At 36.3% G+C, this 19,321-nt stretch overlaps 1 protein-coding gene across 2 annotated transcripts in view; it reads left to right on the top strand.

The window, feature by feature from the left end:
* LOC149565663 (long chain acyl-CoA synthetase 6, peroxisomal-like) overlaps positions 1 to 19,321 on the top strand; it is a 227,053-nt gene that overhangs the window by 79,977 nt on the left and 127,755 nt on the right. For both annotated transcript variants that reach the window (XM_089817216.1, XM_089817217.1), the window contains 5 exons: positions 11,408 to 11,497; positions 11,654 to 11,733; positions 11,856 to 11,949; positions 12,276 to 12,364; positions 12,483 to 12,571. In XM_089817216.1, the coding sequence (XP_089673342.1) occupies positions 11,408 to 11,497; positions 11,654 to 11,733; positions 11,856 to 11,949; positions 12,276 to 12,364; positions 12,483 to 12,571 (442 nt within the window). The remainder of the gene's footprint in view (positions 1 to 11,407; positions 11,498 to 11,653; positions 11,734 to 11,855; positions 11,950 to 12,275; positions 12,365 to 12,482; positions 12,572 to 19,321) is intronic.

The raw sequence follows: 19,321 nt of genomic DNA, 5'->3' as shown, positions 1-19,321 counted from the left end.
GGATGAAGTCAGCCCATAGGCATATAGATCACGCAAAGATATTTTTGGAAATGTAAATGGTTTGTCAATTGGAGTCCTAAACTAAGAAGAGGAAAGGCTTTTTAAGGCCATTTGGAAGCTTGGAAAAAGACCTAAGCTTGATTTCCCCTAGTTTTTGGGAAATCTTAACCCAAATGAGTTGATCAACTAGATCAATGAACTGGAGGAATATTTTGAGTATGAGGACATTGAGGACCTTGATAGGGTTAAGTTTGTGAAGGTCAGACTGAATGTTCATGCCAAAGTTTGGTGGCAAGAGATTCAATTAGAGGAATAGAAGAGGAAAGGAAAAAATCACGAGGTGGGATTGTATGGTGGACAAAAAAGAAGCAATTCATTCTTGTTGACTATGAGCTTGATTTGTTCAAGAAGATGCAAGGGTTAAAGCAAGTGGAAAAATCTATCTAGGAATGTACAGAGGAATATTACCAACTTATTAGGATAGGGCATGAAGAAGCTACCAAGGAGAAGGTCGCTCATTAGCTTAATGGGTTAAGACCAAGCATTCAGGAGGAGCTAAGTTTGGTTAGAATGACCAGCATTGAAGAGGCATATCAATTTGCCTTGAGAGTTGAAGAGAAGCTAGACAAAAAGTTTTATGGGAAGTAAAGAGGATGTGGCTATGGAGGGAGAGGTGGTGGTAGGTCTTTTAGGGGCTGAAATGAGGACCAAAAGAAAATGATGCAGGTGCCAGTCGAAACTAGAGGAATGAGGGTTTCAACTGCTCCTTTGAACAAAATTATGGAGACCAAAGAGGATGAGGTAGAGGAAGAGGACAAGGTCTAGGAAGAGGAGGCTTTCATGGTACATGTTTTCACTATGTAGAAGAAGGCCATCAAGCTTATGAGTGCCCTCAATGCCAGTGAAGGATAGATAGGAGAGTTGAAGTCTAGGCAAGGGTTACTTATGTGGATTACGATACCAAGTCATCACATTCAAAGGATGTGGAAAGAGGGGAAGTCCTAGTTAATAGAAAAGTCTTGTTGAGTGGTGAGAATGAGCCTAACCAAAGGAGGAGTTTTTTTTCTAAACAAGGTGCAAGTGTGAGGGAAAATGTTATGATGTGATTATTAATGGTGGAAGCATTGACAAATTGGTGTTAGAGGAGATGGTCACAAAGCTAAAGCTCAAGAGGGAGAAACACCCCCATCCATATCAGATTGCTTGAGCGCAGGATGATCACAAGGTCATGGTCAGTGAACAGTGCTTGGTGAAGTTCAATATTGGAAGTTACCACGATGAGGTACTCGGTACTTTGTGACATCATACCAATGAATACATGTCATATGTTGTTGGGAAGGTTGTTACAATACAACAAACGTGTTGTACATGATGGTCGAGAAAACACTTATTCTCTAGCAAAAGATGGAGTTTGTCACAAGTTCAAATCCCTAATGAAGGAAGACAAAAAGCCATGTAGTAGTGCTAGGGTATGTTTGTTGATGGAAGAATTTTTTTGGATGGTATGAAACATCAGTACTTGTGTTATGTTTTAATTCCTAGAGTGGATAAGGAAGATGGTAGAAAAGTTATAGTGGGGGTCTCAGGCCTGTTCAGTGAGCATAGAGATATCGTATTTGATAATGTCCTTGAGGGGTTGCCACTAGTAAGGAAAATAAGTCATCAAATAGATTTAGTCCCCAAAGCCAGTTTGCCAAACAAGGTTGCTCATCGAATGGTTCCTACTAAGATTGAGGAGTTGAACAAACAAGTTCAAGAACTATTAAGGAAAGGTCTGATTTGGGAGAGCCCAAGTCCATGTGCAGTACTAACACCAAAGAAGGATGGAGAGTGGAAGATGTGTACAGACTCTAGGGCTATAAACAAGATAACCATCAAATACCGATTTCCCCTGCCAAGTATGATCTCATGGACTACTTGAGTGGAGCTTAGTACTTTGCAAAGATAGATCTCAAGAGTGACTATCAGCAGATATGTATCAAAGGCAGAGATAAATGGAAGACTACATTCAAGACCAAGGAGGGTCTATATGAGTGGTTAGTCATGTCCTTTGGACCAACCAATGCACCGAGCACCTTCATGAGGCTTATGAATGAGGTACTGAATAATTTTTTTGGAAAATTTGTTATTGTTTATTTGGATGATATTTTGATTTTCAATAAGGCCCTAGATGAACATTTCTGTACATTCGTAGTGTCTTTGAGAGGTTAAGGGAAGAAAAAGTAGTGATTAATTTGAAGAAGTTTAACTTTGTAAAAAGGGAGTTAGTTTATTTGGGGTTTGTTGTATCATATGATGGTCTCAAAATGGACCCAAAGAAGGTAAAGGTCATTCAAGAATGACCTACCCCAAGGTTTGCCACTAAGGTGAGGCCTTTCCATGGTTTGATTAGTTTTTACAAAAAGTTCATTAGAAAATTCAGTAGTATCTGTGCACCCCTAACTAAAACAATGAGGGGAGATAGAAAGGAGTTCAAGTGGACTACAAGAGCTACAAGGTGTTTTGAGTTGCTGAAGAAGAAAGTGACAGAGCACCCTTTTTAGCACTCTCTAATTTCAAAGAGGTGTTCTTGGTGGATTGTGATGCTAGTGGTGGTATATTGGTGTTGTATTGAGCCAAGAAGGTAAGCCTATTGCATATATTAGTCAAAAATTGAATGATGCAAAGAAGAAGTATTATGTTTACGATCAAGAGTTCTATTCAATAGTTCATGCTTTAAAGAAATGGAGGCATTATTTGTTGCCAAAATAATTTGTTTTGTATACTGATCATTAGGCATTACGAATCCTAAATAGACATAGTGAATTGATTCAAAGGAACTTAAAATGGGTAGAGTTCTTGCAGAGCTATACATTGTATTGAAACATAGAAGTGGACGATCTAATAGGGTTGTAGATGCATTGAGTAGGAGGCAAATCTTACTGACAAAGATGCAGGTTGAAGTGGTTGGGTTTAATGAACTCAAGACTCTGTACCATGAGGGTTCTGATTTTGTAGAAGCTTTGAGGGCTTCCAAGGAACCTATTACCCTAGATAGGATAAGGTGGCTAGACTACATGCTCCAAGATGATATGTTGTTCAAAGGAAGTCAATTGTGCATTCCAAGGAGTTTCATGAGGGAGAACTTGATCAAAGAGAAACATAGTGGTGAAATGGCAGGACACTTTGGTCGAGATAAGGCCATTGCTATTGTCAGTGAACATTGTTTTTGGCCTTAGTTGTCAGAAGATGTGAATATTTTTGTATAGAGTTGTTGAGTATGTCAGACAACTAGAGTTAGTAAAAATACTAGACTCTATCAGCCATTGCTTGTTCCATCAAGGCCTTAGGAAGACATAAGTATGGATTTTGTTCTTGGGTTGCCAAGGATGCAGAGGGGTAATGATTCAGTATTTGTGGTAGATGACAAGTTTTCCAAGATAGCACATTGCATTCCTTGCCACAAGACCCATGATGTGGTTCATATTGTAGATTTGTTTTTTAAAGAGGTGGTAAGGTTACATGGTCTTCCAAAGAGTATTGTTTTACATAGAGATACTTTGTTGGTTATTTCTTGAGGACATTGTGGAAGACGTTGAAGACATAGTTGAAGTTCAATTTTGCACATCACCCACAAATTGATGGGCAAACTGAAGTGGTGAATAAAGTCTAGGTAATCTACTGAGGTGTTTAGTAGGGGATAAGCCCAAGGGATGGGATTTGATTCTACTACAAGAAAAAATTGCTTACAATAATTTTGTGAACAGGAGTACTGATAGATCACCATTCCAAATTGTGTATGGGAGTAGTCCAAGGATTGTACCAAAGTTGAGAAGATAGAGCAAGGAGGCAAAAATAGACTTGAGATAGGGGATTTTTCTAACCATGTTAAGAACCTACATGAGGAAGTGCATAAGCATATCTCCAGGATGAACATGTAGTATAAGGCTAGGGCAGATCAAAAGAGGGGACATAAGGAGTTCCAAGTTGGGGATTTGGTTATGGTGTATTGGAGAAAAGAATGATTTCCTATGGGCACCTACAATAAGTTGAAGATAAAGAAATTAGGTCCCTACAAGATTTTGAAGAAACGTGATTTAGAGAATGTATATGAGGTGGAGTTTCCACATGGAATCCAAATTTCCCCTATTTTCAATATTGTAGACTTAACAGAGTATCATGAAGATGCTATTGAGGAGTTAATACTTGAGCCTTGTCCTTTTCCTACTTCTGAGGAGATTGAAGAAATTATGGATAGTCGTGTGGGAAGGAGTACTAGAAACATGCACTATGAAGAGTACCTTGTGAAGTGGAAAGGACAACCTATGGAAGACTCAACCTGGTCATCTAATTTTCCATTTGGATTTTTTTAATAACCCTTATTTTCCTCCAATACAGTCTAATAATATATGATAATAAAATTATAATACAATGAATAAATAAATTATAATATAATTATTCAATTAACTATATTAATTTATATATTAATTAATATAATAGAATATTACAAGTAAATGAATAGATATACATATATAATTAGTTTGATAAAGTCAATTGAAACTTTATACATATACATGATTTAATAATTAATAAATAGATAAAGTATTTATATAACAATATAATATTATTATTAATCTCATATTTAATATCAATAGCAATAATTGAAATAAATGAAAAATCTAACATTAAATTGAAAAGGAAAATATCTACCCTTAATAAAGGGACATGACCTTTTTAATCGCTTGTTCCCACGAGATATATGTTTGGGAATAACTGGATAAACGAGGGGGAGGAGGAATATACTCAGAAAAATATACAAAGAACATCAGAAACAAATCCAGCATTCCTTATATTCTATTCCATCCATAAGTAGAATAAAGTGGGAGATACGAACGTATCATACACATTGGAAGGAATATGCAGACATATCTATCTATCTATCTATCTTTATATCTTATTTTATTCATGCAATATTCTCCAGCAAGCAATGAACAGAGAATGCTATTGGAAGACGAAGGAATATATTGTCAAGAAGGAGCCGCTGGAGTAATATTACTGATTACATACAGATTCAAATTTGGGAACAAAACTCTCTATCAAATACTTGGATTTAGGACCAGTACAGATTTTTACAGAAAATCCTCCTCACATTAATCCAAGTATTCATATTAAATCAGTCATTCTTATACTTATCATATTTGAAGGGTTTCAGGTACCTTCTCCAATTTCAGTCGCACATATTCATAAGACTTTACATATTGAGAATGCTAGTGGACTGAACAATCAAAGCTCAAGTCTAATAATGAGACATAAACTATATGTATTACTGCCATAGTGATAAGGACCAGTCAGCACTGAATACATAGCCAGTAATTGGACCTCTTACATCAGCCAAAGTCAGGATAGAAAATAAGACATGGAACATATCAGACGTGGCCTAGATTATTGTCAAGCACAATTAGCATAACTTTATGGACACAGTAGAGAAATTTTTAGAGGAATCAATGCTAAGCTAGGCGCCATATTACTCATCAGTGAATCAACCTCTCTAGTTCAGTGTAAGGATTAAGGTACTCTACATAGCTTGCAATCAAACTGGGAAACCCACTGACAGCAATTCCAGAAGGGAAAATAAAGGAATTACATCTGTCCAGCACTTAAACATCGTAGTGGACAACTTGAGCCAGCGTAGAAAAAACAAAATAAGAAGCCTGAAAAAAATAACAGCAAACACCAGTTAGGAGTGGCAGGTAGCATTGACCAAACAGGGAGTTTGATGAAAAAGATGCACAACAACATAGTGAAGAAGAAATATAAAACAGTGAATAAAGGACCAAATCTTCTAAATAAGAAGTGACAGAATAGAGATAACGGCAATATAGTAACATCAGAAGCAGCAGGCAAGGAACATCGAGGATAAGAAGAATTATTAAATCAAGATTCAAAGTACTCAGCAATAATAACAACTTACATGACAGTGGCTAAGGGAAGAAAGATAAGATTGAAAAAAAAAGAGAGTTACAAATAACATCCACATCATTACTGTGGCAAGCAGCGATAAGAAGATAAAAAGGAAGCAATGTGAACATAAAGAAACAAATAGCAACAACCATTTTTAATAAGTCGTGTTATAAGTGATCAGAAGCAAGAGGAACATTACCAGTATTAGTGTCATAAATCATAGTTGATAATAATAAGTTACATCGTTAGTCAGAACTTTAGAGAAGATCATAGAGAACATTTGGAAGAAGTGAGAATTAAAAGAAAAATAATAAAGTGCAACCAGAAGTTCTAGTGTTCTTTCTTCAAATAGAAGAGGGGACATTACAGTTTTCCTCAACCAGCTGAGAACAGATAGGGTCACTTTTCAAATTACCCTAGGTGTCTGATGCAGGAACATCTAGTGGTGTAAGGGCAATCTTGTATCCCCCAAAAGTATGCTTGGTGCTATTTTTTGTTTCATGTGTTTTGATTTCTGAATACCCATTTGGGCCAAATAGATATTCCAACTCTCAAATTTCCATTATTACTTTTTTGGGTTAGCGTTTTTGTGCACCTCAGGATATATACAAGTGTAGTAAATAGGCTATTTTGTAATAGAGGCATAAATATGAAGACTTAGATGGTGTAAGTTGGAGGGAATGTTGTAATTGAAATTTAAAGCACTCCCAAAAAAGAATCAGGTCAAAAGGTTTCCCGGTTTGAAAGTTATTGCAATTTTAAGCTTCCTTGAAACCTCCTAAAAATGCTTTAGAGCTCAATTTGAGGCACTAAATGGCCTTTTACAGCCCTGAAAAGTGAGGGGCAGACAAAGTTGGCCCATAGATATGTAGATCACTTAGAGAGCTTTCCGAAAATGTAAATGGCTGGTCAATCAGAGTCTCAGATCAGAAGTTATGCCTCCTAGAAGTTGGACTATCTTTTTTGGAATCTTTTAATTTTGCACCAACTTCTAACTTGAATACTAGAACCTTTTGTTTTTGTGGTGGTCGCCAAATGACACAATGTAAAATTTATTCCTAACCCCAAACCTAAAGATGGCTTACTTAAGGCCCATTCTTGCAATGTAAAGGCAGTTTTTAGTGGAGTTTGGGAGAAGGTACTATGAGAAGGTTCTTTTCTCTAGAACCTAATCATATTATAGCCCATAAGGCATGTAGTTGTGTATGCTATTTCTATAACACATGTAATAGCTTATCATTTTAGATAATAAAAATCTCCTTTCTTGCTGTGTTCATTTTGTCTTGAGTTGTGCCCTCATCAATATATAGGTTGTTATTATGACCAGTTTTCTTGATAATGAAGAAATGATATTTTGAGGAAGATTATTCAGCTTCAGAGGGAGTTTGCATGACAGAGGGAGAATTTTTAGTTCTTAGCAAGCTTGTGTGACAATGTGATTGCTAAAGCTCTATATTTGGTCAACTTGAAATAAACAATCTTATTTTGATAATCAAATCAGTGAGAATGCTTCCCCTAACTAAGATGGAGTCTCTGTTGAGAGAGAATCTTAGTCATTCTTATACATGTTGTTGATGAGTTCTTCTCTATGATAGAAGTTTGAGGTGAAATCCCTTATTCTACCTCTACAAGTAGGTATGGTGTATCGTTCCTCTGGGAGTAGGCATGGTTAAGATGCAGTCTTCTTTGGGAGGAAGTCTAAGGTGAAAGCCCTCGTTCCACCCTTTGCAAGTTGGTATGGTTGATCTGCCCTCTACAAGTAGGCATGGTGGAAATGCATTCTTCTTTGGAAGAAATTTGAAGTGAAATCCCTTGTTCCACCTCTATGAGTAGGTATGTTGAATCCAACCTCTACAAGTAGGCATGGCGGAAGTCATTTGTGTGATTCCGTGACTTCAGTCTTATGCTTTTATGATTCACCCTCTAGAAGTAGCTATGGTGAATAATGTTATGCTGAAATAATAATGTTCCATTGGAAAATTTGTGATAAGAATTTGTTATTGACATTTTTGGTTGCAGCTTTGCGTGTCTACCATACCAAAGATCGCTCTCTCTCTTGCTAAGATGAAGTGTTGAAGATTATGGCTGCGATAGAGATCTTTACCTTTGTTATTGCCATATGATTTATTCAATGTCTTCATTTTGGTCTCTATTGAAATTGAAATAATGCCTCTATATTGCATCAGCAGCTAGAGAAGAGATTTATGATGATATTTCTGTCATATTCATTTGTATCTTTCTTAGAACCAAGCGCCCACGACATAACATCCAAGGTCTGCTATGTGTCTTACTCTAAAAATCTGACATTGTATTATATGAAGATAAATGTGACATGCATTTGGAAATATGAAGAGACTCGTATTTGGAAAATGAAGGGACTTTCGATTATGATATGAAGAGTCTCTTAATTCAAGACATATATGATTGCTTTGTGTGGTAAGATTGTATTTAGAAGCATCGTACTCAATCCTCTATTATTTAATAGGAGAGATTTGTTTTGGGTATACCTGGGTTTTTCTGTCAAGTTGGAGGGTTTTCCTAGGATAAATTGTTGTGTCTTAGTGTTCTTTATTTTGTTTATTGTTGTTATCTTTATTTTTGGGAAAAAGATTAATAGTGTTGTTGACTATTTCCTCCCCCCCCTCATTCATCCCATCATTGATAACTGATCTGAGAGATCTTCAATGGGTTGAATTCTTTGATGTGGGTTAACACACTTTTGGTCGGGTTAACATTTCGTGTTAACTCGATCTTTTCATGAGCCGAGTTGGCTTGGTTCCTTCATTGACCAAGCTAGTTCAGTTCTTTCATTGACCGAGTTGGCTCATTTTCCTTCATTTGCCAAATTGCGGGTTAACATTATGCATGAACCATTTTCCCTATTTCGGGGAGTGACTTTTCTTGCTTCCGCGAAATTGCAAAATTACATGCTGCCTCCTCCACCATACATTTGGAAATGTACTGACCAACAGATTCATGCCACATGGTGGATCCTTCTTGTGCTGGGCTACTCCTAATCATTAGATCTGTATACATTTTTAGATATTTTGAAGTGTATTACAGCCGTCCATTGATGAATGAAGGGATCTTGATCTACGGTTTGGTTTTAATCACTTGTTGAGGAGATTTCTTGCAGCATCTAAGCTGTCTATCTCAAAATGAAGATCTACATCAACAACTCATCTTATTGGGGTCAAATCAGTTTTATTCCACGTGGGTCGACTTCGCATATTCGCGGTGGGTTAACATTGCGTGTTATCCCCTCTCACATTTTCTTTTGACAGCGGCATGATTTCTTTTGTTGCAGCCATAATACATTACAAGGACTGCTCTTTAATGCTGAGCGACATTCTTTGGCCTTCTTTACATGGCACCTTTGCTTCTCCATGTCTCTTTATGGATTGTAATGATCAAATCTCATAGGATTTGATTTTTTTTACGGCTGGGTGCATTTGTTTTGCCTAGCTTCACTTCATTGCAATAGATTGATGTCAAGATTAGATTTAGTTCTGATATTCATTTATTGTTTCTCTCTGCAACTTGACTCCACCTTTGGTTGGGGTTTGAACTCCATAGTTTAGATCTAAGTTATGCCTGAACTCTATAAAAGGCAGTTGTAAATATACATCAGGGATGTTGGTTTTTTGCAAAAAGCATTTTGTTGTGATCTCTTAGGATTTCTTCATAATATTTGTTTTAGATCACTTTGTAACTACTTGGATGAATGTTGTTGAACTATTCTTTGAATCTTAAATAAAGGAATAGTTCAGAAGCCCTTATTGTGTTCATTTTTGCTGTGTAAGTTACCGGTCTGATATAATTCTTGTGATTTATTTTGAATCCCTAAATTATGTCCCAGTTTTATTTGCCAATGAGTTTGGAATATTCATATAGGTTACAAGTCATGGGTTTATGCTTCTTCTCAGGTTGTTAACTGTGAGTGTCATCACTCCCCTCAATACCTTGTTTAAAGTTTACTCTTGTGAAATATTTATATATTAGTTTTATGAGGTCAATATTGTGCCCCCCTCTAACTGTTCAGAAAATCTTCATCATGTTAGGTCAACAATATTCCCATCTTATTGTTTGGTGTATCACCTAATTTTAGTTTTCATCATTTACTTTCATGCAAGCAATCCTTCTATTTCTTTCCCTCCCAAGTTTAATTTTATGTTTAAGGAGAAAATAGTTGAAGCATCATAAGGAACCGGCCTAGAACCCAAAGATTCACTCCTAATCCTTGTACGCCCACTACCTAGGAGTGTTTCCATTTACTTGAAGTGACTAAATTGAGAGATCCAGTCAGGGTGCAACTTTTAGAGATAACAAGTGTATAGCAACAGTCTTTGCTTTTAGTTCTGACTTATCTTTTCTTATCATTAATCATTCTTTTGGAGTTTTCTCCTTAATCTCCTCCTTATCCCTTTTTCTTATGCATTCATAGAAACCCCTTTTATTAGGAATCATAATAGTTTTTGAGTTCCTCCAATGACTCATCAAAGGGAATACAAATTTTTGAATCTTCAAAAATAATTTAAATAGGATCCATATCTTCTTCCCTTTGTCAACCTTCAAGTCTCTTTAACTAGAATACATTCATCATTCTACCGTTATCTCACAAGATGGATTGCAGTTCTAATACCTTTTGTAATGTCCTTTCCTCGAAACTTTTTAATTCTTTCTGTAAAACAATAATCCCTACACAAAATGATAACTGCATTAATTTATGAATTTGAATTTAACTAAAATTATGAATTTATTATGCTATTTAAATTAATAACTTATGACATAATTCTGAAAATATATGTTATATTGATTTTAAAGTTTTATGCTATAATTTTCCTTCAAACTGTGATGATTTCCTGTTGTATATTAACTTTGAAAGTGCTTTTAAATCTTCCTGAATAGGAGGTTTTTGTCCCTAACTTGGTAATGGAAAATAAGGTTTGTTGTCCTTAATTGTATAAATATAGGGGTTTTGTCCTCAAAATGTGAGTCTAATGGTTTATATCCTCAAAGAAGAAATAGGTAAATATATAATTATTTTTCCTACTTGATGATCCTGTCTCCTTCTCTGGCCTCCTTTAAATAAAACTTTCTCCCAGTAGATGTACCTATTCAAATGTCCTTTTCTTGGAAATGAATCATAAGTGTAATAATGTAATTTTTTCGAATATTAATTGCATTGTTTCTTGTTTTGAGGCGCTGGCTTAAGTAAACTGCAGCAGTTTATTCAAACAACTAGTACTAAATACTGCCATGATAATTAATTAGGATTTATTAAAACATAACATCTGCCATCACCCATCATTAATTAGAATTTTATAAATGTCCCTTATTCATTTTATAACATGTGTTAATGTTATAATGTGCATCTAATTTGGTTTTCAAGGATGGGGCATTACATCATATCTCTCTTGGTTGATTTTTTTAACTAAATTATTTTTTCTTCTTATGGTTTTTATAGGGTAACAGTAAGGTCCAGCCATTTTGCCCTCCAATGCCAGAAGATGTTGCAACAATTTGCTACACAAGTGGCACCACTGGAACTCCAAAGGTACTGTCTGCAATAATTTTGTTAAATGATATGAAACCATTATGTGTGATTAGAATTCCTTCTGAGACACATTTAAGGTTTTTTTGGGTACTTAATCAGTTGACTATATACAAAGCAACATTTTGAGATCATCTGATATATCTTCTTCTGGTGCAGGGAGCTGTCTTGTCCCATGCAAATCTAATAGCGAGTATTGCTGGTTCTAGTCTTAGCGTCAAACTCTACCCTACAGATGTGTATATTTTTACATGCATAAAACTTCGTTGATGTTCATTTGCATCAAAGATGAACTGATTTATTTCATTTCTCATTCAAGTTTCTGAGTATTCACTCATCAGTAACACTGCGTATTTTGCAGCTATATTTCATATCTTCCCTTAGCACACATTTATGAGAGGGCAAATACTATTGGGATGACACACAATGGTGTTGCTATTGGATTTTATCAAGGGGTATTGAAGCTCTTCCTACCAATACTTATAGGTTTGAATTAAAGCAATAGTTTGAGCACCCTAGAAGTAGAGGATGTTATTCACCTACTTTCTTACATCTGTAATCCCTTTGTACTATCGAGGCTGATTATAGAATGTAGAGGGACTATTTTTTACCACATAAATATTTTAGTGATACCTCCAGTGTCTTTGTATGCAAATTGATTTTGATATAAAATATATGTGAGCAGTAATGTACATTTGAGTACCATCCCATAACTCTACTGAGTAATATAAAGCCTGTTTTGATAATGCATTACACTGTTGTCATGCATAATTATTTGCAGGACAACTTGAAGCTAATGGATGACTTAGCAACTCTAAGGCCCACAATCCTTGCTAGTGTACCTCGTCTATATAATAGAATATATTCAGGGTAATGTTCTTTCCTAATAATGTCATTCTGAGTCTATCAAAAAAGATTATGAATTTTATTTTGGTATCACAATGACACAAAATAATTGCATTTCATTCTTTTGCTTCATTTCGAGTAGGATTCTGAATGCTGTGAAGACATCTGGGACACTCAAAGAGAAGCTATTTACTGTTGCATTCAATTCCAAGAAGCAAGCCATCATGACTGGTAATATATTTTCTCCTTGATTCTGAATCCTATATAATTTTATTTGAGCTGTATATCATGAATTTATCTTTTTACATATCATGTAAAAACCTAGAAAAAATAGTACACCTTGAAAATAAAGATGATAGTCAGTGTTGCAGGTGTGATACGACATGAAAGAGCTTTTGCAGGTCTATTGTATACTATTTTCAAGTCATAATAGCTATGGAAAACCATCCAAACAACATCCAATAGAAATGTCCCCTATTGGGACATAGCTGATTTTGTTCAAAAATAACAATTTCAACAAATGCAGTTCATCTACATAACAAAATTACATAACAGTAATGTCAATTTAGGAAACAAACAAACAAATATATCTCTTATAAACAATATTAACTAGCATCAAAGCATTTATATAAAAAAATTCTACACGTGACTTCTATTTAAATCAAGTATCCTAAATTCAAATTTGTGTCTTTCATACCTGAATTTCCTTAGATAACCATATTAGAGATCCAACAAAATAGCTTGATAGGATACCAATAGACTTGTTGTTGTGAGCTTTGTTCTGCTACGACATACAAAGTCTAACACTTAGTATTCCAAGATGAAATATAAAATCTCCAATTGTCTCTTGAATAAGGTCACTTCTCATGCTAATCTTGGAAAGTAAGATCATGAAATGACTTCAAGTTTCCTTCTCAATCATGGATACTTGCTCAGTTGAAGTGTTGTGATTTACTAGAATCACTAAGGGGACTTACACTGTTTCTCAAGACTTGTCAATTTGATCTCTAAAGATTTGGTTTCATAATGTGCAATGAAAATATAGTATTGTTTTTGGGTTTTCAACTCTTGAACTTAACATATAATTCTACTTCTAACTATGAATGCAAGGAAGCATGGAAAAACTTGGACTCTACTAGATGCAATTTTGTCACCAACTCCACCAACCTATTTCAAGCTTCTAAGGAATACTCGAATAGACTTCAAATCAATATTTCCTCTTCAATCCCATCAAATGGATCCAAACTAAAGATTATATTTCAATTAAATTTTAAGTTCTTTGAAGTTACTAGCTCACTATACAAGGCACTACTAAAATTAGTAAGAGATTAGTGGCCTAGTTTATGTTGAGTCAAGCAAGTAAACATCCACAATTTCTTTCATTCAAACAAATTACTTCAAGAAAATTTTACTCAATCTCAACAACTTGAAATTGAAATCTATTAAAAGTGAGGACAAAGATACCTTGCAATAATTCAAGCTGTTCAACATAAATTAGCATGCAAGACACGACATTGATAAGTATAGAAAATTTGGCATTATCTTAGCAACACTTCTCCAACATCTCCCCTTTACAAATGATAAAATAAGTCCTTATATAGGGATCTCAAGTACAATGAATGAGCAAGATTAGATTAGAATCAATTGCCCAGATTGAATCCTACAAAGTCTAATTAGGTTTTTCACCCCAATGGCCAATGAAATTCAAGCATCTCAAAATGAGCCAATAGAAAAATTACATAAAAGTGACTTCCAAGCACATGGTGCCAAAAAGGGCCAATACGAATCAAGCATCTAAACTACCATCCAATGAGGAAACGGTTTGCCACTTAGGATTACATCAAATCATCATCCGAAGTAATATTTCCTCTTTCTCTTTCTTTCTTTGCCAATTTAATGAGCCTAGATACCATACTGTTGATCTCACTCATTGGAGGCATGGGGTATTTCAAGCTTTCCAATCTGCTAAGTTCATTTCAGTTCTGACTGTAGTAATTTTTTTTTTCCATTCAGCTGCATTGTCATTTACAAAAGTCATGAGATGCTTAAGATATGAAAGTCCTTCCAAATACTCTCTTCTGATGACACCAGTTTCCCCAATGTTGAAAGCTCTCAACTTCTCCTTCAAAATCTTTATGTTCATGTTTTTTTCCTCAAAGTTGAAGGGGATCTTCATTGCACACAAAGCCTCTTCAATCATAATATGGATGGAAACACCAAGACAAGCACTATCATTCCTTGTCTTCTTCAAAGTATCTTGTCTATGGACTAAAGAAAAGTACTATGACTCTATGCATTCCATTCCTCCTTCCTTGATCATCTTAATTCTTACCAATAGCTACTCATGAACCTCTACCATAGCCTACAATTGAGGCATTATTTTTCCTTGATGGGAAGAAATTTATTCCAAAGGTCAGTGAAAGCATGAAATCTGGCTCTTGAGTGCTATGAATGTCTAGAATCACCCCATGAATCTTGGGAGAAATACCAATCCCTCTTGCAAAATCCTTCCATCCATGCTTGAGTTTCCTAAAGTGATATCCTTGAACCTTTCAGATTTTTAATATCTTTCCTCTCAAGGGTGAGAAGTGGTACAAATGTAGGATCTCTTTGCTAGATTGGTTTGTAGAAATTCATATAATACTCCCTCAATCTCGTATTTTTGTCCTTGTATTTGCTCTTTTTTGTAACTTCCTTCTTCACTATATTGTGCATGGCCTTAAGAGTATCTTGAGCTTCCTCATTTTCTATTTTCTTTGTATTGGCTCCCAATTCATGTTCAACTATCTTATAATCTTGGGGCTGAATGCTATCCCTTCCTTTGTTCACCTGAGGAATATCAATTTGAAACTTGTAGGCCCCCGAATCATCATTGATCACCTTGGATACCCCTCCCTACTAGCTAATTCCCTTATTTTACTTATTGTATACTATCTTTAATGTTATCAATTGGTTTAGGCTTATCAATAGTTTCAAACCCTAGAATCATGTCCCATAACTACTTAGGTGTTGTGCACTCTCCTAAATCCAAGTTGGTTCTTAGACATTCAGCTATGATGATGTAAACATCTTTGCTTGGGCCTTTATTAGGAGGTGGAATTTGTCAATCTTGAGGAGAATCCTTGATATCAACCATACCATCATCATTATCCTTCTATGGGGAAAAAATTCCTTCTATCTCGGTAGCACTGAATGGTGGAGAATTTCCTGAAGAACTTTGACCAGTGCTATCTTCTAACTCAAAGGACATCTATTGATGCACTTTCTATCCCTTATATGGAATAGTCTTTCATTGCTTCAAAGCAACACTTTATTTGGATGGAGGAGTTTGTAATGTCCTCATTTTTAGCAAGTTCCTGCAGTTGGCTTGGTCAATTCATCACTGCAACCCTTTTGAGCTAATAGTGGGATTTGAGGGTCTCACTTGTGGATTAATTAGGCTTTCTAGTGGCCTATGGTGAGTTTTAGCTTAGTTTTGAGAGACTTTAGTAAGTCAACAGTTGGTTCCGAAGAGCTCAATTTAATTAGAGGAGTTGAGTGATGGTCTCAGTTTTTATTTTGGGCTTCTAGTTTGTGATCTAAGAATCTTGGAGAGAGCATCCATTTTTAGTAAGTCACCCATTTAGGTTTATTCATTGTTTTTCTTCATCAAGATCACTCAAATGTTGTCAGATTTTGATTCTAATGCTTGTTCAGTTGTTTTTGTGAGACAAATGAATTATTATTATTATTCATCTAAATATGCCAAGGTTACTATTTTTGTTGGTATTATAAATTGGCCACCACAGTGTCATAGCTCACTGGAACTGGGTTGGAAATCTTTGAATCTTGGGTGCAAGAAATAGTGGCCTTGTGTGTGAGAATATTATGATAAAGCTGAAAAGGTCGTTTTTGGGAGCCAAAAGAAATTAATAAATTTTATTAAATGGGACATTATAAAATAGTGTTGTATTGTGGAAGCTTCTTAATTGGAGTTTCATTTGGGAAACTTGTGCCATTGGAGGATTCTAAATATGAGCCCATTTGTTGAGAAAAGCATCCAATTAATTATTTTCTTTTGTTACCTGTGAAGCATTTATGAGTTGTTTCCCTTTACCCTTGCTGAGGTATAAGGGTTTGGTGATCTTGTGTGGAGACTGATTCTCCTTGAATTATCTATGTAATTGCAACTAAGGTAATGCAATTGTTTACTTTTCTATTGTGGCGTACTATTTATGAGAAGTTGGAGTTCTTTGTTACTGGTGGAATTTGGAAAATTGCTGTGCATGTGTTGGGCTGCCATTTTCTTATGTGGCAGCATTTTGATATTTCTTGGTCCTATTATTGCTTCTTGGAAGCTGAAGAATTTCCCTTTCCTTCCAGTGTGCATAGCAGAAGACTTGTGTTTTACCTGATAGGGGCTGCAAATGAAATAAGAGCAAGCTATGTTGGAATTTAGAGTCCCGCATTCTGATTTTTTAAAGGCTGCTACAGATACGTTCAATATCTATTTGGTGTACATCTCTATTTTCAGTAGTGATGAATTGTTGTAGTATATAATAATTGGGTTGTCTACCAAGTGTTTGTTGAAATGTCAAATGTTTGAATAAGTGGTATTGTTAGAGCATAACCAAACAGAGTTATTACAATGGTATTAGAGTCGTTTCTTGCCATCTCGTGGGATAGGAAATTTAATATTATTTTAGATTTTCTGTTGTATTTGGAGTGACCAGCACTCTTGCACTTACTAGATATGGATAGATACAGGAGACCTAGTGGTTCCAGGAGCTGGTGGAGCAGCGTGAAAAATAGTGAGAAAATAAATACCTTGAGAAAGAGTACAAAGATACTTAGTCTTCATCAGCAAAGATTGGCGGTGAGACTGTCAGCTCCTAAGATGGTTGACAAGGAAACGGGGTATATGGTTTTCGCCTTTAGAAGGTTATCGTCGAGGTTGCAAGGAAGCAAGCTTGAGTTTTCCCTGACAAGTGTCCATGATGCAGATGTACCTGTATTTAGTATGACACCTGCTAGTCCTATCTATAGTCTTGATGATGGACACTCCACACAGAGACATGTGGATGTGCTGATGCCTTTGGTGGACCGCAGCATTCAGCTCCAATAGGTCGAGGCTTCCAAAGTTGTTGCTATAGTTAGTGCAAAGACAATTGATGTAGTTGTTACTATTACAAGGTAATTGGTAAATACTTGCTTATTAATAACAGAGACCGAAAGGTCAATTTATACAAAAGGAAGAGATGATGTTTCCTTAGGAAACGATCGTAAAGAATAGAAACATTCTATTCCAGAGAAAGCAAAACACGAAAGCAAACTAAAGCTAAAGATATTTACAAGATAACCATTAACTAATAATAGACGTCTTATCTATTATTGTAATACCCTCCCTTAATGGTTAATCTATCTAACACACCAAGCTGTCCTCTGAATTTGACAAACTTATCAGGACCAAGAGGCTTGGTGAGAATGTCTGCAGTCTGATCTGAGGTAGGAACATACTGCAGATCTATAGTCCCGTCTTCAACCAGCTGTCGTATGTAATGACAATGAACATCCACATGCTTGGTTCGTTCATGGAAGACTGGATTCCGTGCTAACTTGATAACGCCTTCGTTATCAACAAACAGAGTAGTCGGTCCTGCTGGTGACATCTGCATATCCCCAAGCATCCGACGAAGCCAGACAGCTTCACATCCTGCCTTAACAGTCCCTCTATATTCAGCCTCTGTAGAAGAGAGAGAAACTGCCTGCTGCTTCTTGCTGGTCCATGTGACTGCACCGGATCCCAAACTGAACACATATCCAGATGTTGACTTTTTATCGTCAATAGAGCCTGCCCAATCTGAATCTGTGAACCCACTGAGTTTAGGATTAGAACTCCGAGAATACAGAAGTCCATAATCAGAAGTGCCTTTCACATAACGAAGCACACGCTTTGCTGCCATCCAATGATCAGCCTTAGGAGCTATCATAAAGCGTGAAATATAGCTGACTGCGAAGCTAATATCAGGCCTAGTAGCAGATAGGTAGATGAGGCTGCCTACTAGTTGCCTATACGTAGTATCATCAACGGAAGGAGAATCAGACTTGGCTGATAACTTGAGACCTTTCTCCATAGGTGTAGATGCAGGTTTGCAATCCTGCATTCGGAATTTGTCTAACAAGGCTCTAGCATATTTGGACTGAGAGATGAATATACCAGAACACTGTTGCCAAACTTCAACACCTAAGCAATAATGCATGAGCCCAAGGTCAGTCATATCAAAAGACTGGCATAAGTGTTGTTTGATTCCCTGAATCAAAGATGCCGAACTGCCAGTGATGATCAGATCATCCACATAGATAATCAGAAGGATGATGTCACTGTCAGTAGTCTTGATGTACAAATTTGAGTCTGAAGAACTCCTCTTGAAGCCTTGATCACTGAGGTACGTATCAATCTTGATGTACCATGCCCGAGGGGCCTGCTTCAAACCATAGAGAGCTTTTACCAATCTGAGAACCTGATGGTCTTTACCAGCAACCTTGAAACCAGGAGGCTGCGTCATGTAGACCTCTTCATGGAGATCACCATTCAGGAAAGCACTCTTTACGTCCATCTGATGGACCTTCCAGCCAAACTGTGCTGCCATGGCTAGGACTAATCTGATGGTGCTCATCTTTGCAGTAGGAGCAAAGGTCTCCTCATAATCAATGCCCTGACGCTGAGAAAAGCCCTTTGCCACTAAACGAGCTTTGTACTTATCCAAAGTACCATCTGATTTGTATTTGATTTTGTAGACCCATTTGCAGCTAATGGGTTTCTTCCCTGGGGGAAGATCAGAAAGGACCCAAGTGTTGTTCTTCAGCAGGCTCTGGTGTTCAGATTGCATGGCCTGTTCCCACTCTGGAATTCCTTTAGCCTCGGAATATGTTTGAGGTTCAAACACACTGTGAATGTTGGCCATAAGAGCAAAGTTAACAGAATCTATAGTTTTGCTCTTT

The sequence above is a fragment of the Cupressus sempervirens genome, chromosome 3 (genome assembly GCF_028749045.1).
Source record: "Cupressus sempervirens isolate cs-2001-9-10 chromosome 3, ASM2874904v1, whole genome shotgun sequence".
Lineage (NCBI taxonomy): Eukaryota > Viridiplantae > Streptophyta > Pinopsida > Cupressales > Cupressaceae > Cupressus > Cupressus sempervirens.
Note: the sequence above shows the minus strand (reverse complement) of the source record. Positions and strands in the feature narration are given on the sequence as shown.